The sequence below is a fragment of the Agelaius phoeniceus genome, chromosome 1, assembly GCF_051311805.1.
Source record: "Agelaius phoeniceus isolate bAgePho1 chromosome 1, bAgePho1.hap1, whole genome shotgun sequence".
In the NCBI taxonomy this organism is placed as follows: Eukaryota; Metazoa; Chordata; class Aves; order Passeriformes; family Icteridae; genus Agelaius; species Agelaius phoeniceus.
In genome coordinates, this window is record NC_135265.1 from 61533867 (window position 1) to 61554576 (window position 20710).

General features: G+C 37.2%; 1 protein-coding gene across 2 annotated transcripts in view; it reads left to right on the plus strand.

Annotated features, from left to right (window-relative positions):
• The window catches only part of DCDC2 (doublecortin domain containing 2), a 56457-nt gene that overhangs the window by 6293 nt on the left and 29454 nt on the right, over positions 1-20710 (plus strand). Inside the window, exons 3-8 of one of the 2 annotated variants that reach the window (XM_077180024.1) lie at positions 6666-6680; positions 11202-11278; positions 11398-11529; positions 16456-16599; positions 17389-17443; positions 18933-19128. In XM_077180024.1, the coding sequence (XP_077036139.1) occupies positions 6666-6680; positions 11202-11278; positions 11398-11529; positions 16456-16599; positions 17389-17443; positions 18933-19128 (619 nt within the window). The remainder of the gene's footprint in view (positions 1-6665; positions 6681-11201; positions 11279-11397; positions 11530-16455; positions 16600-17388; positions 17444-18932; positions 19129-20710) is intronic. The other variant, XM_077180030.1, reaches the window with a different exon arrangement.

Sequence of the window (20710 nt, forward strand, 5' to 3'; positions counted from 1 at the left end):
AACTTAAACATGATTGATTTATTTGGGGAGAGGAGTCATAAAAATGAGATGAAATATATTGGTAGTCTACAGATTTTTATCTGGGCTTATGAATAACACAGTTGTCTTTATGTCCTAATAATTTAATCTTGGGAGTGAACTTTCAGGGGGCTAGTAACAGAAGTTTAAATGCCTAAATTAGTTTTTAAAATGATATGAGGCATTAAGTCCCAAGTTACTTTTTTTTTTCAGATGTTCACTTAGAAATCAAAACCCTAGATTTGTTGTAGGACCAAGAGAGGCAGAATTATTCCTATCATGCTTAAGTATAAGGGTATAAAATCTGATTCCTTCAAGCACATGTAATTTGGCATTTTGTCCATTAAAACAACTGCAAATATCTGATTCTGGTTAGTGTTCAGGGAGTCAAAATGAAGAAAACTTTATGCAGCAGCTGTACACTGTGTATTTGTATGCAGCTGTGTGTTTTCTTTTGTGTTAGTTAAACTGCCAAATTCTTGACATCTGCTTTTGGGAGCACTTTAGTGTTGTTCTTGCAAGGCAACATCTCCATTACTTTAAATTTGCAAACTAGAAAATGTGTGTCAAACTAGAATTAAGCAAGAAAAAATTTATGTTCAAGATATGGTGTAAATCCTCTGGCAGTGCCATCATGCTGTAATACAGCATCTCAAAATTTTAATGATTGTATTACTGGTAGGCAAAATAGTAAAAATATTTCATCCTGACCCAAGCTAAAGCTTTGTTGCAAACTCTTTCTCAGGTGTGTTTCCATCCATTACTTCTTTGGGCAGCTGAGCTTCTTGTTTTTCAAGAGAGATCCCTTTTGTACCAAAGCTGATGTGCAAGTCCAAATGCACGTTAAATGATGTGCTTGAGGAATCTAACAATTGATCTCTTGAGAAAATACAGACCAACAGAGTTACCAGTTGTTTATTATAAGCTTAATTGTTTTTAAAAGGTACCGAATGTTATTTTCCAATTATATGGGGAAAGTCTGAACATTTGTAATTCTCTAGGCACTCTTTGTTCTAAATGGTCTCTCCCTCTGCACTCAAAAAGATGAATTTTACTTGCCATTGGTGCTGAAGAAGAATCAACTGAGCTTTCATATTTGCAAATCCTGTAGGCAGCTATTTATCTCTTTGCTTCACAAAAATATGTTCAGCTGGAGCCTCCTTTCTTCTTAGACTTCTTAGGATCAACTACTCTTTGAACACACTGCAGTAGATGAACTTTGCCCCGTAGTACTGTAACAGCAAAGAATTACAGGTACCCAAGAAAAGCAGAAGTATTTTGATATTGAAGAACCAGTCTCTCGCAGCTGAGAGAAAAAAGGAAGGTTATACTGTCTGTATGAAGCAGCATCTGTTATCAGAAGGCCATAGAAGGCCTGCAGTAAGCTACTCTACTGTTGATACACTCGCCCTTGGTTGATCTTAGGTAGTAAGAACATTGCATTTTTTTGTCTGCACTTCACTTTTTCTCCTGGACTTCTAGGACAAGGTCACAACTTGTCACATTTTCAACTGACACAACTATGTCACATTTTCCCAGTTTTCCAAATTACTTTTTCACTGTTTTACCTTATTTTATTGTTTTGTAACTCCTTTTTGATTGCACTTGTTTTATAATTTGGTTTAGGTGTGGTCACATTTATAGGAGTACTTGTTGAATGGAATAATCAATGTTTTTATGAATGATTCTTCAGATTAGTAAAGATTCCTCAAAGCTATCCTACATGTATGACCTGCATATTTGTATCTGTATACACCTCCAGAACATCTCTCCCAGTGAAAACACTTATTAATCACAAGGATTTGAGTGAATGTCTAAACATTTTTATAATTTTAAATTTCTTCTTCTGATCCAGTGCCTACCAGTTCTCACATTGGTAACATTCTGGAAGACACAGACATGGGCTAGGACATGGAGTAGAGTTCTTTTGCTTTCTAGGGAGCTTCACAGAACAGGTTTGTGCCTGTAATGAAGTGTGACTGCAGAGTGAAAATGTGACTGGCAGAATGTCTTCTACCAGTGGTCTCCAGGTACAGCCCATCACTCAGCAGCTGCTGGGGGGTCTTGTGGACCAGGCATAGCTGATTGGCAAATCTCAGTGTAGGCCAGTTGGCCACTGTGTTCTTGGTGAGGTCCTGGGACAGGTCCTGGTCCCTGTTGTCCAATGCTGACAGAAGAGGCAAGCACCATGACAGGGGAGCGTGAGGTAGAAAATACAATGGTTGAGACTTGGTAGGTATGAACTTAGCACTAAAATTTTACCCTAAAGCATTTAAGATGATGGTATAAAATTATTTTGAAGACTTGCAAATCCTGTGTTTCTCTCTGTTCCTCCATATTTCAAAATTAAATTATTCTAGTATCATTTATGGCAATCATTTTTCCTTATCCTTTTTCACTTGACAAAGTCACCACTCGTCTCTCAGCAGTAGTATGATTGCACTTATCTGTAAAAATTACATTTTGGAAGTCTATGTTGTCTTGGTTTCACAAATTATTTTGATATATTCATGCTGGATATATCTTGTATCTAACTTGATGTGAGTCATTTATTTTCAAGTACCTTCTCATGAAAAATCACAGTAGTTATAATTATTTTTTATTCCAAAACTACTGTTTATCATGTTTGACAACATACATGTTTAATCATAAGGAAAATCTTGTCATTTTTCAATTATTGGGCTCTTGATTCACTTTAACATCTAACTGTCAGCTAGAAATGGCTCATGGATATTTTCTCTGTACAAAAGATAGTTTTGTAAAAGGGACTAAATCGATACTAGAAATTATCCCAGGCTGTGCAAATTACAGCTTTTTGATGTCAAAACAATGTAACTACATAAGATATTCTTTCCTAAGGATTAAGAAAACTCAAACATTTGTGCTACCCAAAATTGCTAAACACAAAATACTGTTTGGCTGGTAACAAGTCGTGTATAAAGGTCCACTTCATATTCCTTTGCCCGAATGCAAAACTATAGGTTATGGGTTGGATATTAGGCAAAAGATTTTTATGGAAAGAGTGATTAAGTTCTGCAATGGTCTGCCCAGGCAAATGGTGGAGTCACCATCCCTGGATGTGTTTATAAAAAGACTGGATGTGGCATTTGGTGCCATGGATTAGTTGAGGTGTTGGGGCATGGGTTGGACTTGATGATCTTGAAGGTCTCTTCCAACCTAGTGATTCTGTGAATTCTGTAAACCCTCTTGCTACTCCATATTTGACCCATTTGATTTCTTCTACTGCTGGTATCACAGACTGGGCAAGAATTTTTTTATTTTCTCATGCTAAATTAATTAGTAATTCTGCTGTAAGCATATTTTAAAGAATAAGACTATTAAAATGTGAGGTTTAAAAAAATGTGATATATATCTTTAATTTCCTGGGCAACATCTTTAATAGTTAAATATGATATGCCATTGTTTGGTATTTAGTATCCTGGTAACATAATTAGCACAACAAGACATACAAAACAAATACCCTTCCTGAGTGTTCACAGCCTAATACCAGGAGGAATTATTAGAAGAAGATATCCAGTTAGAAGATGTGCCTTTTTTTTCCTTATTTGAACTATGGATGTATAAAACTTCTCTGTATATACTTCTGTATTACCTGAACTGTGCAGTTTCAAGTATTTTGACTAGCAGCTTGCTTACAAATGGATTTATTGAATTTTTGAGTAGCAGAAAGACTTTGGTTCATGCTACTGGAGAATTCCATGGTCTGTATTGAGTTTGATCTGAAACTTGAGAGTTATTCTCTTCCTTGATTAGAACCTGCCTTGTTCAGTAGAGTAGCCAGTCTTCCTGGCCTGTAAGGAGGCCAGGAGCAAGTGAAGAGGTGGCAATACTGAAGCTTTTAATGAGGCATGTGTTAGTCTCATTAATAATTTGTTGCTGTATATTAAATTGACTTACTTGAAACATTAATAGCTTTCACCTTTGATTAAAAATGGTGAAGAAAAAACAAAGATTTCTGCAGCGGGGGGGGTTTGTTCTGTTCTTCAGCTGTTTGACTGTTCCTAGCTTCAGGTCCTTCTGATGAGCCATAAAGGCCAGAGACTTCCTTTTGATTTAATTAGTGTAAGGAATTTGGGGAAAAGACACAAAATGTGAGAGGCCAGACTAGCCAGAATCATCACTATCATGTCAGTGTCACAAATTAATATCAGGATCTATTTTGCTTGAATAAACTCTGTTATTGATGCCATCATTGTGTGTGTTGTAAGCAGTGTGAGTACAGCATCATGCAACTCAGAGAAGAAATGGGAGCTATTCTTGGGATTCAGAGGGACCACAGATGTGATCTATTTTGGAGCATTGCACAGGCTGTGTTCTGGGCAGATAAGGCCATGCTATTGTTTGACTTATCCCCGCTGAATATTTGGCTGCTGGTCCAATGTCCCAAAGTCATGGCAGATCCAGACTGAATTTTTTTTTTCCCCCAGGGCTTAAATAGCTGAGGTGAGATGTACAGAGAATATAAACTCCATTTCATTTACTGTGCCTGAAAAGGAGGGCAGTTTTCCTCAGAGGTGAATGGGTTGGCTTTAAACACTCTGGGAATTTTGTAGGAGCTTTGCAGTCTAGAAGGCTCCCTTAGTCACTACACAACTGTCTGCTGTGGAATAGTTCATTTCCAGCTCATCCATGTTTTATGTGTGCCGAGAAGTTTGTGTGCAGCTGTGGTCTTGTGGCCTATTGCTCAATTAATAGCAGTTTGAGCGTTGCTTTATATCCACACCAGTAGAAAGGTTTGTAGTTTCTGGCTCAAGGCTGGTTTGTACTATCCAGAGCACCATATAGCAGTGCCAGGGAAGTGTGGATTATCCAGGTTAGCTACTGCATAGGATGACTGAAATGGTTTTGTACTAGCCAAACTCCTCAGTGAGTTTGACTCCGAAACTTGAGTCAATGTGTAAAAAATGTCCATTAAAAAAAGTCATGTTTCTATGAAAAGATAACATGTTTCCTGTGTTGTAATAGCTTTAGAAAACTTATTGTTCTAGCTTGGTTTTGATCACTGAACCTTGAACATTCCTTTCTTTTACATCACAGGGTGGTGATGGTGTGTATCCGTGGGGTTTTGGTTCTTTTGACCCCAGTTCTACCTCAGGGAGATGTAAATATTTGTTCTCAATTTTCCTGGTCACATTGATTAACAAACAGGCCATTGTAACAAACTGGCAAGGCCATGGCTCATTGCATGAGCTGATAAATTTGGAATGTGACACTGTTTTGAAATATTTAAGCTTTGAAAGGTTAGTTATAAAGTGACGTGAGTAATGACTGAGATGTTCATAGCACCCAGGACTACATTGGTAGCAATAAGAAAGGCCAGCTTTTAAGCCTGCACAAATCAAAGGAGCACAGAGCATCTGGTTTAGACACATTACATTTTTTGACTCTTGCTTTGTTGCTGTCCAGTGTGGCTTTGTAAATACATGTTATCCTGCAAATCATGCAGCTGTTTAATTGCCCCCTTTGATGGGGGGACATTTCTGGTAAGGAAAGGAAATAAATCAGTTAGTGGTACCATTTCTTAGCTATGAGTAACTGGTGTATGTATTCATGGCAGCACTGTGAAAGTGCTGCCAGATGCCTGTATTTAGCATATATCTAATTAATTACCACTGAAAGGAAAAGTAAAGATAAGAACAGCACATTTCTATTTCTATGAACCTATCCTCAAGTGCATAAAAATCACCTTTTTAGAAACTGAGTATGTAGACTGATGTGTTCAGAGGCCAGTTAAAATACTAATTCATTAACTGCATGCTTTTCTTATATACAAGGGTTGACTCTGTGAAGTGTCATGTGCCTCTTGCAAGTCCCAAGTAGCCAAGAGGAGATTGGGTAGTTTTCAGAGTTTTCAGAGTCTGTCTCACTTTCCAGTCTACATTTTTATAATAAAGTGTTGAGAGGTATAGTGCAGCATTCATAGAAGCAAAAACTCTACGCATGGGGATCAGCAAATAGGTTCACACCAACCAAAACAAATAAACTTAATTTTGATACATCTTCATATTAGAGATTATTGTTTATTATCTTTTACTGGTTAGCATGTGTCTGAAGAAAGAAGTGAAAACCATTAATTTTTATCTATATACTTCAAACCAATATGTGCCAATATGCTCAGAGTCCTTACATGAATAGCCATTCTCAATGATGATTTCCATTTAATGCCATATGTGTGACATTCTTTCCCAATGTCACACTTCTTGGAGCTAGAAAGATAGCATAAGCAAACCTATTCATAGTGTTCTAAAAAGGAGTGACATAGTTTTAGTTATTTAATGAGTTTGACTCTGCATCTTTTGTCATTGTGTATAAAAACGCCTGTAAAAAAAATGTAATGTTATCTATGAAACAGATCTTTCCTGTGCTGTAATGGCTTTAGAAAACTTACTGTTGTAATTTGTTTTCATGTAGTGAGCTGAACATAAACATAAAAGAATTTTTAAAATGAAAATTGTATTAAAGTGTGTATATATATTTATGCATACACACATATTATATTCAAATGTACTTGTGGATATGCACAGGCTAATTCAAAATGGTTTTCCTATAAAAATATGACAGTATGCCTGAGGTAATGGTTTGGCTGCTGATCATTTAGCTTTGTTTTTTGTTTTTTTTTCCAACAGTCAGCACTGGAAGATGTAAGTACCAAAAGTAGATTGAGCAATGTGTTGTATGTGTTTCTTAAGTATTGTGTTTGTATTTGTTAAATTTTGTAAATATTTAGAAAATAGCTATGTTTAGCATATAAGTGAAAAATATATAGGATGTTGTTTAAAACAAACAGCTGTGAGGGCATGGATTTTATTATCTTGCTTCAGTTGGATGCTGATGTGCTGTGTGTTTGTATTTACAAAAGGCTGTTAGGAGACACTCAGAGCTAATCACAAGTTCAACCCCAGGGTGTTATGACCAAAGAGGAAAGCTGAACTCCCAAGAGACTTTGTAAAAAGTGTTCTGAGATTCAAGTGTTTACAGAGTTCTCAAACTCTGCACAGTGATTCCCATTACCAGAGCCTAACCTGTGCTGAGTTTAGCTGTTTTGTTTTTCCCAGACTTTGCAAGGTGCTTTGCAAAGTCATTTTACAGATGGTAACTCCCCTCTTAAGTAAGGAAAATCCATTCTGCTGTAAGAGGCTCTGTGTGAAATACCTTCTGTTTAAAGAAGAGAAAAATAAAAATTATAGTGGTTTTCAGTGTCTGTGATCCTATGGTGTATTTCCAACTGTGTAACTCTTGTTGCCTTGCAAATTGTCATTGGATTGATTGCTTCCAGCTTACATAGACTTTTCTCTGAGTTCCTCCTTCCTCCCCTGGACACTTTGTGCTGCTGTGTTTTGTCATGTCATACCTCAGATAAGTATCTCATCACAAATTATGAATTGTTGGCAATGTTTGTGAGTAGGAAATGGAAGCTGCCCTTAAATGAGTCTTTTCAAACAAACTGAAAATGTACAAAATTTAAAGATAAAATCATAATGGGGTCAGACCACTGATTAATGCAAATCTGCTTGCAGTTGCTGACGTAAATAGGAAAATGCTGATGTACATAATCAGAGAATGTGGCTGTTGAAATGAAAAGAAAATAAAGGGGTTAGGGGGCTAGTGATGCTGGTCTCTTAATGTAAGCACAAACTTTCACCCAGGACCACTTTGTTGTTAATATGTAACACTGCAGTGCCAGAGGGGTCAGGATATTCCAGACACTGCAACAATGTGGTGCCTCCTACAAACATAATAGGAGCAGAACTATGTATTCTTTAATTAACCCCTGGACCCAGGTCTTCCACTGGCATGGTTTCCTGGAACTCCATATACCTCAAAGGAAATAAATTGATTTACTGTGGCTGAGCACTTGGTCTTTTATTAATGTATACTTCTGTGTTTTGAAGTTGGGTGCTGTGCTTTTCATGACCATAAATAGTTTAACATTGATCAGACAGAAGTTATCCTAAACTCTACAAACAGAACAGTAAGATTAATGAAAAGAAACGTGTATAGTATAGGAACTAGTGGGTTTTTTCTTACCTTTTTTTTTCCTTTCTTAATCACAGTGCAGTGTGATCTTTATAAAATATGACTTCAGAGCATACTTCCTTGCACTGATTTTTGTAGTTTCACTTTATCACATGTATTATTGCACTTAAATATTATCTTCATTTTTTTTTAATACAGAAAAACATGTGAGAGGCAAGACCAGCCTGATTTTAACAGGCTTAGGTAAACAATGCAAGTTTATATATTGTTCCAGTTTAGGCCATGCTTAGGTAGAGCAGTCTTGGCCCAAGCTGGTCCCATGTTATAATCCCCCGCAGTTTGTTTGTTTAATAACAAGCCTAAACTTGTAAGGGGCAGAAGGCTGCCAGAAATACTAATGATCTTCAGAGAGCAACATAAAAGACAAACTTCCAAGTTGATGCTTCAGTATCTCCTAGGGGCAGAAATACAATCCTTCAAACAATAAATGGGCTCGAAACATCTGTCAGATTATTGTTTTCTCCAGGGTCTGGTGAGTGGGCTCTGTGCAATCACATGATGGCCTTCTGAGTAGCCTACACCAAAATTAATGGTTTCATCAGCCTGCAGGAGCAACCAAGTGGTAGGACACACCTAGGGCTATCCTAAAGGGCTTCTTTATGCTTAGTGAATGCTTTCTAACTATTCCAGTGAAGTGTGGAGCATTGGAACCTGAGTGTTGCAGACTGCATCAGAGAACTTAATTTGATGGGCTGTTTGGAAAGACTGTGGGAGAGCTTGAGCAGCATAAGTGAGCATCAGGAATGGATATGGAATCAACTTTTAGAAAAAGTGATTATAATTTTACTGTTTATGTATTGGATATTTTATAGGGGATTATCCTGGCAACCTACCAGCTACAAAGAAAGGTGTAAGGGCATCCAAGTTTCAGTGTTTGGAGTCTAAACATTAGGACCTGACAATATGGAACTAAATCAGTATTGTCTTAGCCTCCAGTAGCATAACCTTTAGAAAGTTACTTTTTTCCCTGTGTATTCTGAAGCTCTTTATTAGATTGCTTACACTGAGAAAATAACCCTTTAATGGCTGACAGCAACAACAGAAATGTTTTCAGATGTTGCAGTTTATTTTCGTTTTTTTCCAATAAATATTCATTTCAAATTTTGGTGACATAAATGACCAGTTATGCTCTGAAGAATATGCTTCTAATGTTTCTGCAAGAATGGCTGAGCTCCTAAGTTACTTTGCAGTTCTCAAGAAATGTCTTTGCCTCCCCTAATGAGGTATATGATAGCAACCTCTTACTCTCTTTCCAAGCCTGTAGTAGTAGGTGTGAATCTTTCACCTGATACAGATCATACTGGAATTGACAGCAAGACTGTGAACTGCAATTACCTTAGGCATTAGTGTATGTATGTCTAGTACAAAATTTCTCTTTGTATGAGGCCAAAACAAACATGCATCTACAAAATAGGTCTGAGTAAACGCAAATGGCTTGTGAATTGCTTGCTTAAAGGGAAGGTCCCCAGCCATGCCAGAAGTCTGCTTATCTTCCTTGCTGTGTCTTCTCTTGTAGATGTTTCTGGCCAAAATATCTCTTTGCACTGACCTTCAAATCACCATGCCCTTCTAGGGCTGATTGCTCCTGTTTAGTCTTTTTAGTCTATGGAGCTGTGCAAAGGTTGATTCAGCCTTTCTCCATCCATAACCACTATGGGCTTTTATGTCCTCTGAGTCTCTCAAAACACAAATGTTTGACAGGGCTACACAGCTCACAAGGGCCTTTGAAAAACACAACAAGTTGAAGTGAGTTGAATTCAGAATAAATATGCTTCTTTTTCAGCTGACATTGAAGACAGATTTTGTTCAACAGATTTACCTGTTGCTGTATTTTACTTGAAATGATTGTACACTAAGGAGTGCCATTATTGCTTTTGTTTTGTTGGTTCTCTTTCTCCTAAGTTTGCTATCTCACCTCCAGAATTTATTGTGCTTGGTGCAGAATTTGCTGTGTGACATTCTTTGACCCATATGGGAAATCAGATTTCATTATTTTAATAATAATTTTTAGCCCATTGGGAATATCTACTAGGTTGAGCAACTTTCTTTTCAGTGTATGCCCAAGAAAGAACTGGAAAGCATTCTAGTCATTACTAAATGAGTTTGTGTGAAAATCCAAGCAAACACTAAAAGCCCTGGAGTTCAGACCATTTCTCACAAATTAAATGAGAAACACTAGTTAAGTTAGCACAGAGTGTGATAAAACTGCAACATACTTGTCATTAGACTGCTTTTCACGGTGACTGGAAAATTGCCAGTTTAAATAAACTTTTTACATCTATTTGAAAGCATGTCTCTCTGCACACCAGCTATTTAATCCTTTAAGCTTCTATGGTATTTTTTTTTAGAAATGTAGTGAACTTGTAAATGCATGTACTATAACTTTTGAATGTTTGTTTGGATTTAACACCTTATTTTGATTTGCTAATGATGAAGAATTAAAAAGAAATCTTCCTAATGATTTTGGAGTTTGGCTTTATCCTTTTCCTTTTTTTAACTTTCTGTTCAGAATAACAACATTAATGCTGATCTCAATGCAGTGTCCCTTCAAAAGAGTATAAGGCATAATTCTGGGAATTAAGTAGCCTATGTATTATTCTGAAGGCTAAAACCTGCAGTTCACCTCACTTTTGAGTCATTGCTCTAAAATGAGCAAAGTATTCAGGAATCTTTATAAATTACTGATGGATTTGTATTAAAGGCCTGTACAAGACCAAAAGTAGTTATTATAATAGCAGAGGGACCTAGCAATGTCATTTATTGTTAAAAAGAGGAGATAGTTAAATTGCCTGCACCATGGTTATGATCAATAAAGACTAAGACAGCAAGAATAGCATTTGGGAGTATTTCTTTGGATCTGTAGAAAACCAGAGATGTCCATACAATTCTGTCTCCTCAGTGCAAACCATGTGTTATGCCATGGTGCACTGTGGTGTGCTGTGGCTGTTACTCGCACACCCATAAACCTGCAGCAGTAATTATGTGTGCTATGTACAAGGTGAAGCTGGAATGGAATAAAATGCATTCTTTAAAGACATGCTGTCCCACTTGCTGATGGTGGTCAGGGTAAACTTTTTCTGACTATAAAGACTGTGTAACTTCTAATTCTTCTTTTATTCCTGCAGGTCAAGCCAGTTACTCACAGTAGGATCACTGTGTCAGCACGGTTTCGAAAGCCTCTCCAGGAGCCCTACACTATTTTGTAAGTAGAATTTTCACTTAGTGGGTTGCCATTTCAGGGGTGGTGGTGGTACTATGTTCACTTCAGGTGAGCTTTGTTTAAAATGCTCCTCCAAGTTATTTTACTTTGCTTTATTTCAGCCTGATTGCTAATGGAGACCTTATTAGCCCTGCAGTGCGCCTCCTCATTCCCAGGAAAACACTGAATCACTGGGACCATATTCTTGAAATGGTGACAGGAAAAGTTACCCTCAGAAGTGGAGCTGTTCACAGGTATAAGGAAGCCAAATATTTGCAAGATACATTTTATATTCCTAGATATGTTTCTAAAACTCCATAGGTAGATATAATGGGTCATTCCTATTTTATGGGAAGTTTCACTGTAAGAAAATTAAAATACATCAGAAGGCCACAAGGTGGAAATACGTTGAATCTAAGAAACCTTCACATTTCATTTCTACTGCTATTAAAAAAAAGAATAACTGCAATGTGCTTGAACTGTTATTTTAAAATTAATATTTATTAATTTATTTAATTAGCAGGCCTGTAATAATACAATAATAATGCAACACGTTTAGTACTAATAAATAAGTTATGTGTCATAATGAAATAAATGAGCATGGTAAAGTTGGTGAAGATGTTTGGAATGTGAGGTCCGTGATGTGTGTTACTTTTTAATTTTGATAGTTCTTTAAATTCATTGGGGCAAACAATTTCAAGGAGAATATTATAGATTCTCCGGGGTTTGCATACCTGGGGCAAGACTAGGGTGTGCTTCATATTCAGCCCTCAGCCTCTTAATAAAAGCCACAGCCAAAGTTGTTGTTGGGGTTTGCCAGTTCCAATATCTCAGCTGGTCTGAGTTGTTGAGGTATCCGAGGAATAGAAGGTCACCTCTTGGATAGTTAGGTTTCAGTCCCTTAAGGCTTTTACAATGTAAAATAAGTTACCTAAAATGGCATTTGGTAGTTTTTATAAGTTTTGGAGCAAAATGATAGATGTGATGTCCGTGAGAAACATTGCAGTTTAAGTGGGCTCTCAAGGTGTGCAAGCAAATTACGGACATTCCAGTGTGGCCCCATGCAGAGCACATTACAGAAATCTCTTCATCAGGTGGGAAAGGACCTTTTGTGGAAAATCATTCTTCACAGCCTATGCAATGTCTGATGCTAAGCTTGCAAAATCTTTCTCAAAACAGTGCAGATGAGGTAGTCTTTTAGTTCTGCTTGCTTTCCCGTTTGATAAGGGTGAGAGAAGATTAAGGTAATGCTATTGAATATTATTAGCTCTCATCAAGTTTTTTCTCTCAGCCCTGAACTTCTTTGCTCCTATTAGCTGGCCGCTTAGGATTTTCACTCGCAGTAAAGTAAACCTGCATGTGTTGAAGCTTTCTGGGTCTCCTCTAGTGTAATTGAGAAGTGAACAAAGCGAGAAAAGACATTTACAACATACCAATTCTTTCTGCTCTCACGTTGTTTAGCCATTTAAAAATCTTTCACATTTTAGTCTCATTACTTGGTGTCATTCTGGTGAAACTAAATGTTGTACATGAAAGCATTCAATATATAACTAAGATTCCTTTCGAGATGTTCCCTTCAGTGCTCATCTTTAATCCTTCAAAAATAAGATAATGTACATGACATTTTAAATTATTTAATTTTTTCCTCTTGCTGGTTTTCTATTAACTCAGTTTTCATTTTCTTTTCTTTAAAATATTAGAAATACATATTAAATCCATTAGTAAAGTGATCATAGTTCTCTAGTAAGTTACACATTACTTGCTGGGGTTTACTGAACCTATGTTAGCATTAGGGGAGATCTGGTAAGACCACTGATGCTGGGAAGATGTAATTTCTCATTAAAGAAGCATAAGTGGACTTACAAGAACCTGTATTATGTACAGGGCAGCTTTTGTCTTTTCCATGTCCTATTAAAGGACTTAAAAAGCAGCCAAGTCTCACCCTGATCAGACTAGAAATGCAAGCATGAAATATGAGAGGGGAGATGATGGGAAAGCAGCTTTTCTGCTTTCCAGCTTGTTGATGGGGATGGGGTGCAGCAACCTGATGTGCATCAGCAGCTGGGAATTTGGGGATATTGTCCCAGAAATTGTGTCTTTGCTATCTCCCTTTCTCAGCTGGTATGCTTGCTTTCTTTTGGCTGCCACTTTTTAGCTTGGATTCAGGAGGGAAAGTGGAAGTCCACTGACATGTCACAAGGCAAACTTAGGTCATCCTCAGAAGTGACCACAAGGACATTTTTGTTACATAATACAAGCCAGAGAGACCCCAGCTGGTCTGTGAATGGTTATGGCAAAGTGGGTGGGTGAAAATTGTGGCTTAAAAATTCCAAAATTGTAAAAAAGTAGCTTCAGAAATCTGTGTCACAAAACTTGTTTGTACTTGTTAAGTCCATTTAGTTAGTTATTTGTTTGAAGATCCATTTTTAAAAAATACATTTTTGATTTCACTTTCATCTTTAGAGACTGATTATATTTGATTTTGCTATTGTGATTATAATTTTCAGGATGAGAAATGCAATTAAAGATTGCTAGTAATCTGTAACATTTTTTTGAGTTATACTAAACAAACAACTTGTGCACTTTAAATATAACATTAAAGCACAAGCAAAATGAAAGATCAGGTGTGACAGTGTTCATGGGGGTTCTTGGATGAGGGAAGAGACAAGAATGTTGACTCCATGTTTCAGAAGGCTTAATTTATTATTTTATTATATATATATTACATTATAACTATACTAAAAAGAATAGAAGGAAGGGTTTCATCTCAGAAGGCTAGCTAAGCTAAGAATAGAATGGAATGAATAACAAAGGTCTGCATCTCAGACAGAGAGTCCAAGCTAACTGGGCTGTGGTTGGCCATTAATTGTAAACATTCAAGATGGGCCAATCAGAGACACATCTGATGCATTCCACAGCAGCAGATAACCATTGTTTACATTTTGTTGCTGAAACCTCTCAGCTTCTCAGCAGGAAAAAATCCTAAGAAAAGGATTTTCATAAAAAGATGTCTGCAACAATCAGGAACAAAAAAACCCCAATTATTTTGTATGTACCCCTCTATATCTGCAGCCCCATACAAATATATAAACAATTCTTAAGCTGTGGTACACTGATTTGCTGGTTTTTCCCCTGTGAAAAAGTTCCCAAAGTGAAGTGCAATCTAGCAGAACACAGCGAGATTAATTCAGAAAAAGGCTTCCTGCTGATTTTCTGATAGCTTGTTTTATTTTCATTGTTTGTGTGTAACTGATGTTGACTCTGTGGTAGTGAAACATAAATTGCTCTTTGAATTGCTGGCATGCCTGTAAAATGTTTGTGCTCTGAAATAAATATAAGTAATAAGAACGAGGTGCTCCAGAGTTAGCATACCTCTTCTCAAGGAAGCAGCATTGTGATCCAGATTTAAAACATCTGTAATTCCACCTTTCAAAATTTTCAGTCTTTGCACTTAGAAACGTATTCCCATGTGGCAGGAGACACACAAAAAATTAGGGTACTTTTATGAGTGTAATATAAAACAGACATGGACATGCAGGAACAAGTGCAACAAAGGGCCACAGAGAGGAAGGGCTTGAAGATAGCTGTAGTGTGAGGAGAGATGGGAGTCTGCAGCCTGAGGAAGAGAAGGCTCAGGGGGATCTTTTAAATGTGTGTATATACCTGGTGGGAATGAGTGAAGAAGACAGAGCCAGGCTCTTCTCACTGGTGCGCAGTGATAGGACAAGAGGCAATGGGCACAAACTGAGAGAAGGAAATTTCACTTGAACAGAAGAAAAAAAACTTACAGTAATGGTCATCATATATTGGAACATGTTTTCTAGAGAGGCATTGGAGTTTCCATCCTTGCATGTGTTCAAAACATACCTAGAGACAGTCCTGAACAACCTACTCTTGTTGCTCTTGCTCTGCAAGGCATGATTGGACTAGGTGGTCCCCAGATATCTTGTTCAACCTCAGATATTCTGTGATCCCTGGTTCAGTAAAGTACATTAGTTTCTTCTGTGTTTATTCAAGGTTATGCCACCACATGTATGATTTTTAAAAGCTCTTTCTCTATTAAACTGAAAATTTTTGCACATTATAAGTCAAGGGTGTATTCAAGGTAGCCTCCTGATATTCTTCCCCAAATGTTCATAGTATCGTTGTGTGTATTTTTTACATCTCCTTGCATTGTGTTGAAATTTATGTCTATAAATTTGTACATAGTATAGCTCTAGTATAGCTAGAAGGCTTCTAGAAAGGCAGTTAAGATAGCCATTCCACATTCCTGCAGTTAAGACTTTAATGAAAGTTGTTATTGCTGACTTTTAAATTAAATATAAATATTGTTGAGTTTTGAGCCATGCTTTGTAGGAAAGAGCTAATTTATTATTGAATGTTCCTCCTTACTCACTGTTTTGACTGTGCTAAAATAAAATCACAAACTTGACAAGGAAATAAATTCCCCCCAGCAGTCCCTGATGCATTTCTTTCTTCTCAAAAAGAAGTAATGGTGAAAATCCACCTGGTGTAATAGACACAGTCATTATTGGTATGTGCCCAAGATGCATGGCTTCTTGTTTTAATGTAGTACTGTATTTCCTGTTGTTCCCATCAGGTTCCAATCTTCTGATCTACACAATGTAACAATATAAATGAAATGTTATTGGCATAGTCTGTGTTAGGTGGACAGGGCTTTCAGTCATGAATGCCCTGTTCTTCCCATGTTACTGCATAGTTTCCTGAGCACAGATAGAAATCTGTAGTGGAACTTGGTGGGAGAGGGGGTCAGGAGCTCTTGAAATAGATGCCTTCCAAAGTAACAGGAAAAAGATATTGAAGATCTTAGAAATAAAAAGAAATTTATTTCTTTCCAGAAATTATGTATTTCATCTATTATAGCACTTCATACTTTGTTAGTTTTATATAAGCTGTGATTTAGAAGCTACTTTGCTGTTTTCCTTGGTGGTTTGTTTGTTCTGAGTTTTTTTTTTTGGGTTTTGTTTTTTTTGCTTGGTTGGGTTTTTTAAAAAATTTAGTTGCTCATCATTGTATGGTGTGTGCTGTAATTTATTGGGTTTCATATCTGGAAATGCAACATATATTTAGCGAGTTTAGATTAACATAGCTTCCAGTGCTCTTAACGCACCTAACTGATTGTTAAGGTTTATTATAATAAGCATTTTTATATTTTTCAGACTCTACACTGTAGATGGAAAACTTGTTCAGAATGGGTCAGACTTGGAGAATGGGCAAATTTATGTTGCAGTGGGTAGAGAAAAGTTTAAGAAATTGCCATATGGTGATCTGCTGTCCAAAGCTACAATGAGAAGGCCACAGGGGTAAGTTCTAAAGGTGTGTGATGCACTCCTGTGTGTTTGTGTGTGTCAATAGTAAAGTACAAAATTATTATTCCAAGAATGATGCATGAGTTAGTATGGATGCAAAACTTCATTGTCAGCTTCTGAGAAAGCTGAGATAAAAATAACAAAAGCAGAAATGGAAATTCAGGAGACCATCTCATAAGCATTCCCTTGATCATGTATCAAAAATTAGCATCTGAGAAAAATTAATCTAAGCCAAAGTAATCCTAATTTTTTTTCCTTGGGATACAAATGTGTACAGCTGAATCAGCAGTTTAGGTCTACTCTTGGTTAGTAATGTTTTATGAAAGATATACTCCCTTAAGATTGTTTTATGTTTGGGTCTATTTTTTGTAGGCTAGAACAATCACATAATAGAGTCCTAAACTGGGTGTCCGTAAGGAGAAACTTGTGCTTTTTCTACCTTTGGAAAACATGAGAATTTAGAACCATTTCATTGAAATAAGAGGAAAGAAATGGAAATTGTAAGGAGAATTCACATAGTAATTCACTGGATACTGCTCTGCAAGGTTTTGGTATATTAAAGTATGCATTGTGGGGTAATGCACTTGTTGAATAAGTTAATTATTATGCATTTAAACATAGTCTAGTAAACAGAACAAGTGATGCTTAGTGAAAACACATAGTGAAAAAATCAATTATCTCTGTTGCCATAGTCATCTTGGTGTTATCTGCCTTGATTATAGATACATAGTGTCTGTGCCAGTGACAGGGTGCACAATTCTAATATATGGCTTATTCCTGCAGTTCCAAAACCTCTGTACTACCTCCAAGTGTGGGATCTCGAAAGTCTAAAGGCAGTGTAAGTATCAAATTTCTAATTCAGCTAAAATCTGGCAGATAGAAAACCCCTGTCCTTTGGGTTTTAATTAAATCTGAAGAGAAAAAATTCACAGCCACATGGTGGCATGCTTATAAAAGCCTGATGAATCTGTAGCTATTTGCAGTGTCAATTGGAAGAAATCTGAGAAAATATTGTTGTGCTAAGGGCTGCTTTGTTTTTGATAAAAGCTTCCATAGCAAAGACCAGCTGCTGGGTTGAGGTCTTTCCTATAAACCTGATCATTTGTGTATTTATTTATTTATTCATTCAAATTATATACCTTAAGGAAAAACACAGAACCTTTCACAAAACATTTTGCAGAAAACTGTGTTTCTGAACTCTGAGTCTGGAAAAGGTCCTAAACCAGTTTGCAATTTGATGTTTTATTCTAGGTAACCACTACATAGAGAGCTTGATCCTTCACTGCTTTGTATCCTGTTAAACTATTTATATGTGTACAAAATGAGTCAGGGAACCATTAAGGCTGGAAAAGACCCCCCAAGGTCATCGAGTTCAATCTCTGACCTATCACCACTGTGTCAAGTAAACCATACCACCAAGTGCCATGTCTAGTTGTTTCCTAAACCCTTTCAGGAATGGTGACTCCACTGTTTCTCTGGGCAGCTGTTCCAATGCTTAATCACTGATTCAGTGAAGGAATTCTTCCTTATGTCCAACCTGAACCACCCTGGCATATCTTGAGGCCCTTTCTTCTTGTCCTGTTTCTTGTTGACTGGGAGAAGAGCCTAACCCCACATTGCTACAAGAAGAGTCCTCTGTGAATTTAATTTTAGTTCCAAAACAGAATATAAGTATCTGTTTTCACCAGTTCTTCACAAGTGCAGTTTGCTGTACAAGTACAAGACACAGGGAATCAGACTCACAGTCTGTCATTATAATTGTGGTAGTTGATCATGTCCATTCACTCTTTACAAAACAAAAAAAACCAAGTCTCTGGAGCCACTAAAAAGAAGTAAGCAATAAAACAAAGAAGTTTGTGTTCACATTCCACTGAATGTGTTACTGCCCTGTGAAGGCTGTCATTCTCCTCCAGCTTCTCTTGACACGGAATAATGCCCAGGTCTCTTTTACACAGACAGTGATTTATTAACCAGTCATATTAATGTGTTTTATCTTGTGGCTGTCCACACATATAGGTGAGAGATAGCTGCATATAATATGCATGCATGCATAGATTCATCTAGCCATTCTTTTCATTAAATGAAACATTATTTCCTTATAATAAATATGTGATTTTTCTCCTGGAAGCTGTTGAAAATTTAATTGGTCAAATCATACAGTAAGTTCATAAGATAGTTATACTTCTCTGGATAATTTAAGGTATCACTTAAATTTACTAATTGTAAATTACTATAGCTCTTTAACACCTGATACCAGTCCTTAATGAAATCTAAGAAAATAAGCTTTTTAATTTGCACCACTGATAATTATGTCCTCTTTTTTTTAGGGAAATGATAGGCAGTCTAAGTCTACAATTGGATCTGTTGACCAGGGAGAACACAGTTCCTCGCCTCAGCTTCCCAAAAGAAAAGACAAAAAAAGCCAGAATCCAGAGAGTTCTGTGTCCAGACGACACTTTTCTAACCACTCTACAAAAGTAAAACAGACAGTAAAAGCTTCCCCAGGAATCCTTCAGGATAATGGTCAGTACTAAGATAAACACTGTTGTAGCAAAGTGGCTTTTGGTCTTCAGTTAAACCAGTGAAATAGTAGAATAACATGTTTGAATAGTTAGTGAATTGTCCATTTACTCTGTGAAACTGGAATTGCCAAAGTTCTTTCTGCTTAGGAAATGCACCTGTGCATCGCCACTACATTCCTGGCTTCATTTACAGAGCACAAGAGGCATTGTGTGATTTTTATTATACCTTGGAAGTTAAGCTCATATGGTTCTATCATTATGCTTTTGGTAAAGGTAAATAAATATGTTTTCACCATTTTCCCACTTTTCTGCCCTGCAATAAGGTGAAGAAAAGGAGCTAGTGTTCTGCAATGATGTGAAGGACCCCTCACTGTCCCTGCAAATCCCTGATTACCTGCCTGGTTCTGTGTAAAAAAACAACTAGAGCCTCGGGGAGGAACACAGACAGAAGCTCCAGTTAGCTGGTAGCTAACTAATCCTGCAGCAGAGCTGCTGGGGGCCCTTTCAGAATTTGCCCTTCTCTGTGCTGTAACAGCAGGGGCAGCAGTTTGCAAATTTAGGCAAAAACATCCTCTTTGAAAAACTGTTATCTTATAGTGTGATATTCCCTTTCGCCCCATTTCTTTAAAGAGCTAAAATATATATAAAAATTATATATGTATGTATGTATGTGCAGCCATATTTCATAGATAGAACATATATAGGGAAATATTTATGTCTCTGTGTAATGCTGTTGCTACTCCACCTGCTGACAGAATTGGTTGGAAAGCCTCTAAGTTTATTGAAGGACTGTTTGCTTCTCTCTTCAGCTTTTCTATGCTTTGTGGGTCTTGTGTAACTAGGAGAAGCTGTTCAAGGCAGTGGATTGTGTGGTATGAGCTCAACTGTACTTTTGGAGAAGCTCTGTGATCCTCTATTTTACCTCCATATATAAAGACCTGTTAGTAAAAGTGGGAATGGACAGTTGTAGCCAGGTGTGGTTCAATCTCTTCTCTGAGGTAAGAAGTAACAGGACAAAAGGAAATGGCCTCAAGTTGCACCAGGGGAGGCATAGATTGGCTATTAGGAAAAATTTCATCACAGAAAGGATTGTAAAACATTGAACCTGCTGTCCAGGGAAGTAGTGGAGTCACTATCCCTGGAAATATTCAAAAATGTAAGGATATCATACTAGAGAACAAGGTTTAACGGTGAACATGGTGGTGGTACTGGGTTGACAGTTAGACTTGATGTTCTTAAAGGTCTTTTCCAACCTTAATTATCCTATGATTCTAACTCTTGAGAAATTAAAGACTTTTCACTCACCTCTGACTCAGTCACTCAGTGCAGTGTGGGAGCTCCACTGTAGTCAGAACTTTGGTAGCTTGTAGGGAAGTGGTTAAAAGAAAAGGTCCTACTATGACTCCGAATGGTCACCTCCTGCAAAGCTGTTGTCTTTTGTGCATTCTGTTCTGGTCACACCTCAAGATAGAGTGACCTGAAGCTCAGGCCAGGCAGGCTGTAGGAGCTGTGAGCCATGCTGCTGTGGGAGTATCCCTTGCCTGGCCAACCCTCATTGTCAAAGACTGCCCTTGACAGAAAGC